At 38.6% G+C, this 16,592-nt stretch overlaps 2 protein-coding genes across 3 annotated transcripts; one reads left to right on the forward strand and one right to left on the reverse strand.

Moving 5' to 3' along the window:
• Positions 1–6,883: 6,883 nt before the first annotated feature.
• rpl12 (ribosomal protein L12) lies at positions 6,884–10,851 on the forward strand. 2 transcript variants are annotated; one of them, XM_022747908.1, is made up of 6 exons: positions 6,884–7,045; positions 9,258–9,331; positions 9,715–9,813; positions 9,949–10,030; positions 10,146–10,232; positions 10,702–10,851. In XM_022747908.1, exons 1-6 carry the CDS (start codon positions 7,009–7,011, stop codon positions 10,818–10,820), a joined length of 498 nt encoding a protein of 165 aa, XP_022603629.1. In that variant the 5' UTR covers positions 6,884–7,008; the 3' UTR covers positions 10,821–10,851. The 2 variants fall into 2 exon arrangements, with proteins under 2 accessions (XP_022603629.1, XP_022603636.1); XM_022747915.1 differs by lacking the exon at positions 6,884–7,045 and adding an exon at positions 7,061–7,147.
• Positions 10,852–11,587: 736 nt separating this feature from the next.
• pole3 (DNA polymerase epsilon 3, accessory subunit) lies at positions 11,588–15,376 on the reverse strand. The gene is made up of 4 exons (XM_022747926.1): positions 14,990–15,376; positions 13,593–13,678; positions 13,252–13,370; positions 11,588–12,745 (listed from the first exon to the last, which is right to left on the reverse strand). The coding sequence occupies exons 1-4, from the start codon at positions 15,053–15,055 to the stop codon at positions 12,576–12,578; spliced, it is 441 nt and encodes a 146-aa protein (XP_022603647.1). The 5' UTR covers positions 15,056–15,376; the 3' UTR covers positions 11,588–12,575.
• Between the last annotated feature and the right edge of the window lie 1,216 nt (positions 15,377–16,592).

Raw genomic sequence — 16,592 nt, forward strand, 5'->3', positions numbered from 1 at the left:
GCAGTGGTGACGAGGTTCTGCGTTTTGACTCCTGTCTATCTTAGAATAACTTTTAGTTTACAAATATCACATGTACGTGATCGTAAAAATCCTCCTCTGCATATCATGTATCCACTGACGTTTACACTTTCAAGGAGACAAATGATCGTTTAAAGGTCCCCTGAATCTGTCATGAAGCTGTTGGTCTTTGCAGTTTTACTTGCTACTGTTCTTGATTTATTTGAAAAACAAAGTTTGTCCCTGAAGGACACACAGCTGTGCTACATAAACTATCTGTGGAACATGATAAAATAGTACATATGATATTCAGAGCTCAAAATATACTATCACACACTAGGAAGCAAGAGGCCGTGATAGTATAGGCTAGTGGTTAGTAGTCTGTGTTGTGGCTGCAGCAACCCTGGTTTGATTCCATGTCATGGCAGCAGTGGTAAGGTGAGCTGCTTTCACAGTTCAGTTTAGGTCAGACCACAGATACATCTGGACAACGGACCAGAAGTTCATAGATTCAATTCTGTTAGTCCTTAAACTGTTGCCCTCGGCTCGTGTTCACTTCTCAGGTGTGTGACAGACTCTAAAATGACACCCTGAGGTGGAGGCCGTCTGCTGCTTAGAGGAGTTGGATAATAAAAGTTGTCTTCCTCACATTGAGCCGTGTTTGTGCTCCTTTCTTTAACCCCACAAACCAGAACATCCAGTTCGTCCACACACTGAGACGAGAATGATGCTGTAGTATTGTAATAAGACGACCTCTGACCTCCCAAGCTGATGAATATCAGGGATTACACGATAATCCACAAACAGGAGGGGGGTAGAGTGAAGGCGAACTAGACTAGAGAGTACGTTGGGATGCAACCAGGCTGCAGGAGCATGCTGGGAAATTTACTATGAAGAAATCAATCATGACTGTTAACTATGGTCACCGATAGAGTCTTTAAAATGCTTGGGGAATAAAACATATTTTTAGAGTGAACATCTAAGTTAGATCATGTCTGCATTAAGCCACCTAACTTTAAAACACTTTTTCTGTGTGAAAACAATTTGCATCCACATTAGTGTTTCCAAGTCGTTTTAGTAGAGATCTCTGTCCACAGTGAAACACCTGAACAACATGAAAGCAGTTAAATCTATTCTCGATCTTCTTCTCTTCAATTAGCAAACAACAAAAGTCCATCACAGAGTGGAACAGAAAGCTTGTTGTTATATCATCATTTCATAGTCGGCTGTCGCAATCAACATAAATATATTTACCTGTATTTATGTCTGTAAATCGCATGAAAATGTATCACCTGTGAAGCTACAGACAGTCAGTTACTGTCTCCTCAACTGTACTGTGTTGTCATGCAGGAAAATTCACCATATAGTTGTTCTGTTTTACATATTTTTCTATATGAAATAGTGATTTAAACGCAACCCATAAACACTTAACAAGGTAAGTATAAGGTATTTTATAGTCATGACTTCATCTGATGTAAAAGTTTGAGGCGACAGAAAGTTCCTGTTAACTTCTCTGTAACAGTTTAGGACATCATTTTGTAAAAGCTCTGTTCTTTCTGCAGCAGGACAACAAATCCAAACACAACCAGAGACAAGAAGAACAAGGAGTCCTGCAAAAGATGGTGTAGTCCTCACACAGTCCTGATCTCAACATCATGGAGTCAGACTGGGATCACATGAAGAGACATAGAGACTCTGAGACAGAAGAACTGTGGCAGGTGTGGCAGATGCTGGAGCAACCTACCTGCCAAGTACCTGAAAAACTGAGTGCATGTGTACTGAGGAGAACTGGTGCTGGTTTAAAGGCAAAGGGGGGTCACAGGAAATACTGATTTGATTTAGGTTTTTTTTCTGTTTACTCCACTTTGAATGAAAAATATTTTTACATTATTAAAATATTGATTTCTCTGCACAGAATTCGTAAGCAGTGTGCTAGTGAAGACTGCAGTCAGCCTTTCATTTTATTTTGTTTGGAAACCTTAAGCCTCTTTTGCAACTTAATTTCCTGATGCTGCCAGGGGTTAACATGGTTCAGTGGAATCTTTCTGACAGAAGAAATTAAACCAAACTCCTGGGGAATTGCTCTGCTCTCTCAATTTGTGCAGAATTGCCAGGGGACTCGTGCAGCAGGGCAACTGATAACTCACCCTTGATTCAGCACAAACACTCCTCTCAAACACTTGTTAATTAACTCCTGCTTCAAATCCCAGTCTTATCAGGCCTCCCAAAGTCTACTTTCAAAGGCTGTCCGTGCTTTGAAATGCTGTTGAACTGTATTTCATTAATATGGCATGTTGATGTGAGCTTTGCTTCATTAAGCATTCAGGCTTTGTTTGTGCCGTTCCTCTCTGTCTCCTGTTTCTCATAATGGAATGAAGAAAGAGAGGAAGTCTGCAGAGCGTTGATGGAGGAAACCCTCAGAAAGGAATCAGATTATATAGGCCAGGTGTCCTTTTACAGTTATTGATGAGCTGCCCTCTCAATCCTCCAACTCAGTTTACAAGCTGCCTGACAGATCCTGGAGAGATATTGTCTTAAACAGAATGCATCCTACTGTAAACGCAGCCACGGAGTCTGCTTTTTTTTAATGCTTTAAAGTTCACCCAAAGTACATAAAAATGTATATTCTCAGTTGTCTTTTGTGCTATCTCTTCGTGCAGATAGTTTTGGTTTTATTTGTGGATGCTGTGGTTTTCTGCCACCACCCAAACACATCATCATACATCATGGTGTTCATGGCATTGAAAAATGACTCGGAAAAATGTTTTAAATTCAAACACTGTCCAGAAGTTTCACTGTGCGTGACAAGAAGAAGAGCATTAAAATAGTCAAGGCGAGAGAGAACCATGGCCTGAACCGAGAGGTCAGTGGTGTACTGAGTCAGGTAAGGCCAGATTTTTCTTATGTTCGAGCAAAGCAGAACCACCGAGAGACAGATGCAACGTGTTCAGAGAAGGATAGCTGGTCATCAAACATGACACCTATAGGTTTATTGTGATCTTGGTTGGGGTAAGAGATAAAGAGCTGATTTTGATATTGATATCATGTTTGAGAGACTGATTGGACATGTCAGAGAGGTGGTCGGAACGACAGGTATAGTTGGGTGTCATCTGCGTAGCTGTGATATGAGAAACCATGCAAACTGAAGGAGGTGGTGTATATTGCAAAAAGAAGGGGTCCCAGTACCGATCCTTAGGGTACCCCTGGGCGAAGGGAAGGGATAAGGACATTTGCCCTTGCTATGACACACTGAAGGAATGCCCAGTGAGATAGGATTCAAACCAAGGGAGCACTTTGCCCAAGATGCCCCTATCAGAGAGTTCAGAGATCAGGATGTGGTGGTTTACTGTATCAGAGGCTGCTGAGAGGTCCAGCAAGATTAGAACTGAGGACTAGCTGCCCGTAGAGCTTCTGTCACACACAACAGAACCATTTCAGTGGAGTGGTAGCTCTTAAAGCCTGACTGATTTGATTCAAGATGGACGATCTGTGAAAGGAAATCTGAGACCTGTTTGAAAACCGCCATTTTGACGGACTAAGATAAGAATGTAAGTAACAAAACTGGTCGCTAGATCTTGACTTGCAAAGGATCGAGTGAAAGCTTTTTGAGCCGAGGTGTTACCCAAGCCTGTTTGAATGTTCTCGGAAAAGTTTGTGAAGCCAGTGAAGCATTTATCACGTGTGATTGGCCCTCAGAAATCAGATGATTTATCAGTATTTCACAGAATGTTAAATTATTCCCTTAAGGAGTCTCAATGTTAAAAATTAATGCATGTAAATATTAAATTATATGCGGTGTGCATTCAGAATGACGGGGGCAGATGTGAGCAGAGCATTGACAGTGTTCAGACTACAAGCGAGAGCCGCATTATTCTTTAAAACATTCTGTCCTTGTTCTGGTGTCTATCCAAGCGTGACTCAGCTCCATTTATGTCTGACAGCTCGGGGAAATTTCAAATCACTGCTGTCCCAGAAGATCACCTTTATCCCATCATGCATCTCTTCCCCAAAGATAACAGTGTTGTCCAGCATAGTGGTTCTTAACAGTAAAGCTCTAATGGCCATCTAATGCTTTGAACAAGGTTGTCCCAACTGGTCAACAATGCAGTGTAAAGTTGCCAGATCATAGTCAAGTATCCCTCATTTCCCAGTCTCTCACTACGCCAACATTTTGCAGAAAACCCTCAAACCTGGCAACTCATAGTTTCTGCATAGATCTTACTTAGTTATCTTACTTATCTTGTCATGAACCTTAGTGCAGACATTCATAGTCACCAAAGGATGAATCCTACTGGTGATCCCATGACTTTTCCTCTAGTGCCACCAACAGGTAAAAATTTGATTTTGTCCAAAACTTTAGTTTATGACCTAATACCAGCAAAACTAATTACATTCCTGCCAGACTTAGCTGTAAACTGCTTTGTGTTTCAGATTGTTCACTAAATCAAGTGAAGGTTAAAGTTTCCTGATTAACTTCACAAACCCAATCAGAGCCAAATGAGTCTGATCAAGGTTTGGAAACACTGATGAGGTTGTTGATGAATTGAAACGGTTGAAGAGCAGGAATCCAAAGACAATTTCTTCCCCTCTTTTGAATCCATTTAAAAGAGACAAGCAGTGTACTTAGCCTCTATTCCCCCGACTGTAGCTGGGTTTGAAAAAAATCAATAGAGCAAATTGTAAAGCAGAGAAATTAGATGAAAGAACAAGAGAAGAGCTGCTGATTGGAAAAAAACAAGGAAAAGGTCAAGAAGGAGGAAAAGATGGAGGAGAGGAACTCTGCCGAAATCGAACCATTCCCCTGAGTTTAACCACTGAACTGTGTGTGTGTGTGTGTGTGTGTGTGTGTGTGTGTGTGTGTGTGTGTGTGTGTGTGTGTGCGTGTGTGTACTGGCAAATACAGTGTGGAGGGTAAGTGTCAGCTGTTATTTCTGCATAAACAAACAGTGAGCCTGAAGCACAAGCAGCGAGCCAATGTTAACATTACACACACACACACACACACACACACACACACACACACACACACACAGAAAACCAAGAGAATGAAAATGTAAGTGCATCATACGCTTCCTTCTCCTCTGCAGATATGAAACTGGACTCCTTCGTCTCATGTCGGTGTAACTTGACATAGTCTGCTATACTTGAACAAGTCTACATTTTACAAACCAGGTCATGCACTCATAGAAATACATTAAAAATTAGCAAAGAGGGAGTTCTTCATAACCACCTTATTTATTACATTATTTTGTCTAAAATGAAATTACAAAATACAAAAATTAAAAAAGGCTGCAAGACAACAACCACAAACAAAAACAACTAAAGGCAGCCAGATGAAGTGAAAACAAACAAGCTAAGAGACAAATAAAATAAATAAATAAGCTTTCAGCAAAAGAATAAAAAAATGTCCTCTCCATTTTCATACAAAAAAGGCATCTCATCCTAAATGTTTCTGCCCAGCATTAGAGCTCACAAACATGACATAACATCTCATTAAGATTATTACTATTATTATTATTTAGTATATATTTTTATTTGTATTCTTATTCATTGACATTTCCCATGAGTATTTCTGATACCGCTGTCCTTTGATAATATGAGTTGTGAATTTCTGACAATCCTCACAGATTTTCATGATGCATATTAAACAGCACAACAGTGATGATCTCTGCTTCTCACCCACTTACTCCCTCTTGTGTTCTGTTGCTATTCCTGTAGAAGAGCTCTGAGTCAAAAAGTCCTCCAGGAACGAACCAGGAAACACTGCTTCTACATGCAACAGAGAACCTGCTGTGATAAAACAACTGACAACAGCCTCAAAACATGGCAAAGACCCAAAGTAACGTACACTTAATACTGACACAATGCTTTTATATTCAAGCAGCTTCAGGCCCATTATCCTGATACAGAGGATGCTCATCCACTCAGCACCCACATGCAGCACTTTGGCCTCCTCTGAGTTCACGACCCAGTTCAGAAAATAACTTTCCACCATCAACAAAACTCTCAGCATGTCAACGCATGTCAACATCCATTAAACACAAGCAAAATCTCTCATGATGGTGCATTATATTACTTATATCATGAATACTGGTTACAGTACAGGCCAAGTATTGACCATGCAGGGATTTGGATTTGTTGCAGACAAACAAAAGTACAAAACAGAGCATGCCTGACAATAGATTTACTAAACAAATATTTTATTAGGATTGCTTAAATAAATTAAATGTATCTATTTAATCTTTAATGACAAAAACTGAACAAAATATCCACCCATTCACAAGGACTTTTAAATTTAATCCAATTTAATGTAATGTAATGTAATTTATTGTTATTTTATGGGTACAAATATAAAAGAACATAAATCCATCCATTTTATTTTATTCTATTTTATTAGTACAAATTTAAAATAACATACACTTATCGATGGGGATTTTATTTCATTTATTTTATTAGTACAAGTTTAATATAACATAGACCAAGCCATTGGGAGCACCTGCACCGGGGGACCATATTTCTTTCTTTGTCTTTCTCCAACCTTTCAAATATCTGGTTGAGATCTAGTGACTGCAAAGGCCATAGCATATGATTATTCTCATCTTTATTTCATCTTATAATTACCAAATTATGCTAATTAAACAAATTGCCCAACATGAAACTCAAGGTGAATTGCACGACAGAAAGTAGTTATATTAATAAGTATTTGGGTGGAATAAACCTTTATGTCAGTTTTAGTTTTGCAGCCATCCTATTCGCTGGGTGGCACTGTCGCGAAAAACGTGGGTGCTGCGGTTTTGAATCTTCGAGGCAGAAACATGAGGGACAACGAGAACGGAATTACAACCTCTCGCGATACTTGGTGGAAGTATAAATTTGTCCTCGGCGCAGTGTTCCGCCTTTCTTTCTCCCCTTAGCGGTGAAGGTGCAACAGTAATCGGTCGTCCCGAACCCGGGTTCATCCGACACCCTCACCAACCAAGCTGAACTGAGCTCAACCTACACAGCAGCAACATGCCTCCCAAATTCGACCCCAACGAGGTTAAAATTGGTATGTTTTCACTATCGAGTGGGTAATAAAAGCTGAAGCTTTTTCACAGCCAAGATGGAGTCGGTCGGTGTCTGTTGGCCTCTGACCGGCGCAGAGAAAACGGTAAAGATGGGAGACGAAACGCGATCAAGAAAACAAAAATCTGTCTTGTTTAGTGTTTACAGACTTGATTGTATGTACCAGGTGGTATTTTACAACATATGTGACGATCTAATGAAGCATTTAGATGGTAAAAGGTTGACTCCGCGGGAATGCACGTGGGACAAACCAGCTAGCTTCTAATCGTAGTGACATGCTAACAGTAATGCAATGCTAACATTAGCATCATTTACAAATGCATGAAAATGAGAATTGAGTTAATGCTGCTCACTAATGTTTTCTAACATAACGGTGTGTTGTAATTTTAATGAAAATTTGTTAATATGAAATCAATTTTCATTCAAACTTCATATTCCAAATATATTATGGTTCCTTAATTTATTTGGGTACTTCTGTTGAATTGGCGCATATACTGATTTTACATGAATCATTTTTGATTTGACTTATTGACTATTTAATTAATGTTTCCACTATAATTCGGTTTACCTTTTTATTGATGAATCAATTTATTTCTTCCAATAATGGCTCATTCCTGTGTTTTGTCCATAAAATTGAATAGTGAATATAATGTAGGGCTGCAACTAATTTTCATTACTGATTTTAATTTTTTCCCGGTAGGTCCATGGTCTATTAAAGATCAGTAGTGAAAAATGGCCATCAAATTCCCACAGACCTGGGTGATGTCTTCAAATGTATTGATAAACAGTGGGAAACTTGAAGATATGTTTTTCCATCATGGAAAACCAGAATATATTCAATTGTCGTCTTTTTAGAAACTGGTTCAAAAATAATCAATTGTCAATACATTGAGTTTTCTGTTGCTCAACTAAATGTTGCAGCTGTGATTTTTATGCTGTATAGCAATTTTCACGACTCAAGTGGTTTTACATAATAGTTGGAACATTGATTTATGAATGAATCAGTCTAAAACTTGCCATCAAATCTGATAATGAATGAACCAATAAGCTAAATCATCTTTTTTTTTTTTTTAAAGTGGAATTGATGACAAAATTTTAAGTGTAAAGACAATTTGAATGGTTTCTCTCAGCACTGGTCTTAATGTTTGAGTGGCAGATCTAATGAACATTTCGAAAAACCCCTGTTTTTAATTTATGAAGCCCTTTAGACTTGATGGTTCAGTCCAGTTCATGGCAACTGCAAACATCTCACATTAATCACTATCTGATCTACCTTGAGCTCCAGATGTAGAGTTGTAATTCAGTGTTATATTTCAGTGAAGTTTACCCAAGTTGGTGATCATTAGCAAGTTGTAATTGAAAACCAGTGAAATGGGTTCTTTATTTTACCTGTAATGATGTGTTTTTAATTGGACAATTATTTGTCTGCATGTTTTGTCTACAATTAACATAAAATGTTAAATTGGGGCCTTTTTTTGATAGATATTGTGAAACTGATGTATCACCTGGTCCTAATCATGTGTCTGTCAGAGCTCAATTGGTCTGAAAACATTTGATTTAACTGATTGGGTGTATTGGAGCTGGGAGGAATGGGAAAATACACCGGGGGCAGAACCGAAGTGATTTTGTAAACCAAATCTGAAGGAGTTGGCTGTTTAACAGACTAATTACAATTGCAAACCTGTCGATGAAAATGTTTTAGCTTATTCAGCTCAAGTCCTGTGATAAGAGCAAGACATTTTGCTGGACACAGCTATAGACAAAATAAATCCCTTTTTTATATATGATAAATCTTATACAATTATGAGCACTGCTTACACAGGTTTTGTTAGATTAAATATGCCAAGTTCATATAAAGTTCATAGGTGGCTAACTTGATCATGATTTTAATGTGAATCACCTTCTGTTGCAGTGTTGGCAACAGTTTGTAGTTTAACTGCATTTCCATACAAATTGATGTTTGGTGCCTCTTCATGGGACTTTATTATAAACAGTCCTTGATTCCTGTAATCCTGTAAAAGCCCAGGTGCATTTGTGTTTGTTTGTTTTGTTTTTTGGTCATTGATATACCGGAACAGGATAAGACTGGGCTGTATATTGAGTGTGTTTTTAATCGGTTGTCAGTGGGTGCCTGTGAATGGATAATTGTGAAGAAGCTACAACAGATGAAGATGAAACTGTCCTTTGTCTTACAGTGTTCATGAGGTGCACAGGAGGAGAAGTTGGAGCCACCTCTGCTCTGGCCCCCAAAATCGGACCTCTGGGTCTGGTGAGTGTTAAAATGTATATTGGCACAAATTGAACCAGCCTCCCGCCACTATGCCTGTCTGTCTGAGTGACTGAGTATAATCCAGTGGAGGCTCAGATTGACCCAGCTTTAGGAAACAGGGCTGCCCAAACTAATGGACAACTCTGTGCCGAAAAGCCTGGAACACAAACTGAGGCTCCTGCATGTCATTACAAAGGACGCTGCTGTAAAAGGTTTAATAATGAGTGATTGTATTTACAATATTTAGACAAAACAAAAAAAAACAAACTTCAACATCTCAGTTCTGTAAGTTGCAGCTTCGGTCTGAATGAAGTCATGTAGGTGCGTTTTGTTTCCTGTACCTGCTGCTCTAAGATAATCTCTCCTTGGTGTTTTCTCTCCAGTCTCCCAAGAAAGTTGGTGACGACATTGCCAAGGCAACCGGTGACTGGAAGGGCCTGAGGATCACTGTGAAGCTGACCATCCAGAACAGACAGGCAGCTGTACGTACTCCACTTGCTGTGTCCAATGCAAACCCCACTTCCAGCCTGCTTTCAATGCAAACGCCCGCTTGTGCAGGATGATGATTAGATCCAGGTTTGATTGTATTTAATAAAATCCTCTTTTGTTCTGTTCAGGTTGAGGTGGTTCCCTCTGCATCTGCCCTCATCATCAAGGCCCTGAAGGAGCCTCCCCGTGACAGGAAGAAGGTCAAGAACAGTAAGTGACTTTGAAAAACCAGCTGTTTCAATAAAGTGCTCAGCACACTTAATAACAAACTGACTATATTTCATACCTTTTTTTTATTAATTGTTTTTCATTTTTAATTTTCCAGTCAAGCACAGTGGAAGTGTGACCTTCGATGAGATTGTCGGCATCGCTCGTGTCATGAGGCCTCGCTCCATTGCCAGGGAGCTCTCTGGTAAGAACACAGGACTTTCAGGAAAAGTCAGACAATTTTCTGAATTTCATTTCTGTTTACAGTGTTTATAGCAGTTCATCTCTCACACTAAAGCAGGGTGCTCCGTTTTGCATGAAGTTTTATTCCTGTTAAGCCTCCCGCCACTATGCCTGTCTGTCCAAGTGACTGAGTATAATCCAGTGGAGGCTCAGACTGACCCAGCTTTAGGAAACAGGGCTGCTCAAACTAATGGACAACTCTGTGCCGAAAAGTCTGGAACATTATCAACCAGATGAATGTACAGATTCAATCCCACATCAGTTTACTGTTAAATTTAAGCACTGAATCCAATGTCACTTAAATACTGGAGACATTTTCATGTTTAGGCTCTTTTTCTTTTCTTTTTTTTTCCTAAGACCTAAAACATTTTTGACATGACATTGAGCAGGTAACGGCTCTTGAGAAACTTATATTTATTTTTTTCCTTCAGGAACCATCAAGGAGATCCTGGGCACCGCTCAGTCTGTTGGATGCACCATTGATGGCCGTCTTCCCCATGATGTCATCGATGACATCAACAGCGGCAAAGTCGAGTGCCCATCTGATTAAATGGACAATTAAAATGTTGACAAAAAACGAACTTCTTGTGTTAATCTTCTTTTTAAATCCTTTTGTTTACGCTCAGTATAATCATACACTAGAATGGGATATACACTGTCAGTTTATTAGGTACACCCAGCTCAAACTAAAGCCATACGTCAGACGGGTACTGGACTGCATTGGTTTTAGCTGGGTGTACCTAATAGACTGATGTAACGTACCTCCTGTGATGCAAGGCTGAGGGATCGTTTTTCTGAGGAAACTGGACAGTGTTTAAATTGAAGGGGAGGGGGAAAAAACAGCCTCGAGGTCATGACTTCAAAAAGAATCAAGCGTCCAAATCATCCATGACACCTTTCAGTTTAGTAAACAACAAATGTTTGAAGCTATTGAATTAATACAAGGTTAATTTTAGTGTCGCATGTGCAATTTTGAGGTATTTGTACTTTTATATTTACATTTTGTGCTACTTTATATATTTTGGAGACACCTGATCTGAGCTACATTAAATTACATTTTATGTACCTTAAATTGAACTTTAACTACAGAAACTGTTTGAGTGAGTCCTTAAAGATTGTTTAGATTCTATAGTCAAAATCAAACCCAGATTCAGTTTGGGAGAGAATGAACAGAATTAGACAAACACTAAAGTGAAATGTTACATTATGTTAAGTATAAAGTGAATACAAATTAAATGGCTAAGTTGAACTTCAGCCTGGATAACAGTGTGCAGGGTTTTTGCCTTCATCTAAAGCCAGTTACGATTCAGCGCAGGTTTGGTTTTATACAAAATATTTATTGAAAATCTCAGCCAGTCATATACAACTCTACAAAAGTATAAATGGTTCAAAAACTCAGCAGTTAGGGAACAAAAAGGACCTATTCACACTGGTGCAGCTATTTGTACTGGGTATGAAGTGATGTAGTCCCAACAGCAGTTCATTACAGTGATCACTGTCTTACAAACACGTTTCAAATCTTTCTCACCTGACAAATGCAAAACAGCAAATGTCAGGACTTTTATTTTTTTGTTAACTTATTCAATGATGAGACTTTAAACATTTTATTCGGTAAAGGTTCTTGTGCGGTTACATGTTTACTTTAGAGAACTTTGTTTTCTCTTGATAAATTAATAAAGGGTGTTTTGTAGAAAAAATGTATTGATATTTCTCCTTTTGAAAAGTATCACAGGCATTGTAACAGTGCTCAGACATTTCAGACGCCTGTTCATAACCGATCAAGTTACTGCCTATGTTCTCACCCCCTCCAGTGGTTAACTGAATGAAAAGCTTATTTGCCAGATTGTATTGGTTCAATAAAGACAGAATCAGTCACTTTCTGAACTGCTGCATGTTGCTTATTGTCAAAAAATCCTGTTATAGAAGAAACCAAACAGCATTGGTATCAAAACATGAGTCGGGTTTATAGAAAAAAATGATTAAAATACAAAATGGACCAAGACTAAGTTAGCAAGGTGTGAGTGTGATGTTAGATGTGTGGTGTCTTTGTGCTTTGTGTTGGATGTTTGTTGTGCGTTTGGTTGGAAGACAGAAGCTGCACCGCCACAAAGACCTGGACTGTAACCTCACCTCCTTTGAGTTCATCAGTGTTGCTGCACTGTAACCTGGATCTTATTGATTCACAGCTGCTGGATGACGAACAAGCGTCACTTAAATGCATCGTGTCCAGACAGTGATAACCTCAGAGGAGCTGATGAAGAGCATTTCATCGTTTGTGTCACCGGAAGTTTGTGGTGAAACGTCCTCAGTTTTCCACCTCCTCCTCCTCCTCGGCTTCAGGCTCCTCCTCCATGCGCTCCTCCTCCTCCTCTTCCTCCTCCCTGCTCTTATCATTCTCAGAGTCGGTCTTCCTCTCTTTATCTTTGCGCTTCTGCTCCGACACCTCCTTCTTTCCTTTCTGGCCTTTCTTATACACTGTTGACAAACCCAAACACCCACCATTAACTTCAAATATGCAGCATTAAAATAAGGACCAGTAGTTGATTATATTTTACATAAGTGTCTGTTATCAATTGTTTGCTCCACCAAACACTGAATGTCCAATCACAGCTTAGCAACAATAAGTGTCTGGTTTTGAATTTCTTTACATGTTGAAGCAGTTTTCATAATATCTATAAAGACAGTAATACTTGACATTTGAAGAATTTAGCAGGTGGCGTCTGTTTTTAGCCTTTCCATGATCAAAATCCCGGATGAGGTTAAGGAGCATTTCATAGGAGATCACTTTGTGGGGTAACAGGTTACATTACAGTATAGGTTAGTATTTCTTCTTCTTCTGAGTATTTTTACAAAAACAGAGATAATCAGTTTCTACAAATCCAGACTGATGTTAATCCACAGTACGTCTCAGGAGAGTAATGTCAACTTCACTTATCGTTTAAATTTCCTTAAAAGCTGTAACGAATCACTCATGTACCGACCTTCCAAAGCTTCTCTGAGAGGCTCCAGGAATCGTTCAAACTCCATTTCCTCCATCGCAGCCAAGACGTCTCCTGCGTTCAGAGTTTTTCTCTTGGCTTTCATGGCAAAATTATTTGCACTGTGACAAAATGAACAGAAAAAAAACACATGTTCATAATAATATTCAGATCTTAAACATGATATTTTAAGAATCATAACGTTATGACAAATTCATTAAGACGTTTCATGTTTCTTGGGATTTGAATTGTGTAAAATCCCAACACCACTTGAATCAAACTGAATTTGTGAATCAACTCAGCATGACTGTGTTTGATTGTGTATGTTGTTTTTTTATTCTTACCAGGAGGTTGCATACAATACAAACACGCTGGCAGCTTGGGATATGGCTCTCCTTGCTTCTTTCGACACATTCACCCCATCTGGGAGCTGTTGAAAACAAATGGTGCGGAGGAGTTATGTCAAAGCTTCAGTACATACAGGTTTTATCAGAAGACACAGACAGGCTGAGAGAAGTATTTATTTACTTAGGGATGATTACATCCTCATGCAAAAAGAGAACTGAACAAATGTGCTCAGTCTGTATAATACAGTTCAACAGCAGCAAGCTACATCCTCCAAAATGACCATATGTAATCGGGAAAATGTAAAAAATTCACATTCATTCATGTGTCAGCAACATTTTACTGCTGTAGTTGCTTAGTTTTTTAATTCATTGGTTGATTAATTGGTTTAAAAAGTTCAGAAAATAGTGAGAGAAACACATCCCAATTACCCAGAGCCCAAAGTGACACCTTCACAATACTTTTTTGTGTCAAACCAATAGTCCAAACATCAAACATTATTAAAAATGAATTAAAATCACTAAAAGAAAAGCAGCAAATCCTCACACAAGCTGGAACCATGACATGTTTACATGAAAAATTACATTAAACGAATATCAAAGTGGTTGCCTTAATTTTCTGTCATTCAAATAACGGTTTCAGCTCTATTTGTATTTAAGATGAGGATACTGACCTTTATCATCACACCACTGTTACATGTATACTTTTTACAATAAAATGCTACATGTGATGACATCAAAATGTGTTTCTCTGGGGCTTTGATGAAAAAAGTAGCATCAAATAGAAAGGGTATATAAGAATTAAAATAAAGAATACAAATAAATCAGTTGGAAGATAGAGGGGTTGAGCTGGAGCTATGGATTGTGCAAAAGATACGCACATGCATATTACAGAGAATGTATGTATATAAGTGTATATGAATTCAGTAATACAAAGGATCAGATGATCCAGTAATTGCAGTTTTTTGCAGCATTGTTTACTATTGCGGTTTAATCTATAATGAGGCATCATACTTTACTAAAAATCTTAATCTGTAAAGTGTCAGATCAATATTGTGCAGTAAAAAGTACAATATTTCCCACTAAAATGTAGTGAAGTAATAGTATAAAGTGGCATGAAAATAAAATAATCATGCAGTTTGCAGGTACTTAAGTAAATGTGCTTCGTAACATTCTGCCATACAATATTCGAGTAGATTTACTTTTCATCGTGTCAAGCAAGTACTTTAAAATCTGAATTTTTTTTCAATGAATGTTCGTACCTTTCACCGATTTGTGTTGGAGAAAGTAGTAGTAGTTTTTTTTTTTGTTATTTATATTCAACTTGAAAGCTGAAGCTGAAGCCTTAATGAAAGAAAAGCTTCAGTCTGAGTTCAGTGTCTGCTCTCCGCACTCACCGCCTCCTTGATGATGCGGGTGATCACCGCGTTGGGTAGGTTCAGGTCTTCTGGCCTCTCTGCCATTTCACCCACTGTTTACCGAGTCCTCAACTCCTGTTCACCGTTAACCAAACCGTCCGTTGGTGCTAAGCTACCCGATTAGCGCCCGCTGACAGTGTTGTGTTAGCTTGGAGCTACAGTAGCTAGTTAGGTCGTTCAGTTTCAGAGTAAGATAAACTCGCTAACGGCGGACAATTTACGTTATACTACCGCGTTTAAAGACAACGTTAACTTTGATCAGTTAAAGTTCAAACGGTGCCTGAAGTCGCTCGTGTGTCCATCAGAACTAATTTGTTTTGGGACGTTTCCCGCGAACCTTCCAACCACGAGCCCTCTACGTCACCTCTCAACTTCGACCTCTGACGTAGTGTGACGTGTAATCTGTTACGTACTTAACGTAAAAAAAGAAAAAGAAAGAAAGAAAGAAAAAGAGGAGGAGCCAAATAAATAATAGAAACTCTTTCTTCTAAAAAAAAAAAAAAGGCTCAATAAAAAAACAATATAACGTTTATATTGTTAACTTGCACTTCCAATAAAATTCTGGAGAAAAATTTGTTTTGGAATATTATGCCAATCAAAAAACAAAGAAATACAAAAAATACCTGAGATTGTGTTTTTAATCTTATTATGTAGGCTACATTTCATATTATATTTCATATAATCTCCCACTAACAAGTATTGTCTGTGTATCTAAAGGCTGCCATGCCTAATTTCTCTGTGTCATTGTGATGACCGTATTCACAGCCACACAACTGAAATAGAAATATGGTAATATTTATCCAGTCTCACCACACTCAAAACATTCATATCCAAAAGGCAGATTTATGGTTTCATACACTCATTATCATAGTTTTCTTTGCAGTCACTTAAAATACATAAAACACGGCCACAGTTTGTTTGGTTTAGTATGTTGTTCATTGCTTCTTTGACACTGTGTTCTAAATGAGATATGCACATTTGGTTTACATTGTTCTGTCATTATTATTTTAAATAAGTTGTATTAATATCTTTTTCTTTGTTTTTGAGTGTCTGCTGCATCTGTCCTCCTTCCTGATTTGTTCAGAAGAGGTGACTGAGGGTGGAGCCCGCCTAAATGCAAAGGCCCAAGAAATGGAGCAGACCGTGAGCTGCATCAGCATGTGGCAGAATGGGGTTTCAGCAGCTAACAGGTACAACCTAATACTATATTACAAATTGAATTTTAGCAAAATAATCATTCAATGAAAAGTTTTTCACCATCAACCAAATATTTACTTTTGTCCACCATGTTTCTGACATCAACAACTCGGCAAATTGTGTACCAAATTTTTCGCAGATGTTCTGAGTTCTGACTTGAGGGCTCGTTCACGAACATTTTCCCAGGCACAAGCTAAATTTTCAGTCATTCCAACCCCACATAAATGCAGGATATGTCTCCCCTGACGGCCATTGTCCTCCAGTGTTGTCCAAACATCATTAAAAACACGTCAGCCACACCGTTGCACATGTTCCTTCATTATCATGAACACACACACTGTAGTTTATTTAGACTAAGTCCCATATCCAACATCCTGCTGCCTCA

The sequence above is a fragment of the Seriola dumerili genome, unplaced genomic scaffold (assembly GCF_002260705.1).
Source record: "Seriola dumerili isolate Sdu_G_001 unplaced genomic scaffold, Sdu_1.0 BDQW01000011.1, whole genome shotgun sequence".
NCBI classification, from domain to species: Eukaryota; Metazoa; Chordata; class Actinopteri; order Carangiformes; family Carangidae; genus Seriola; species Seriola dumerili.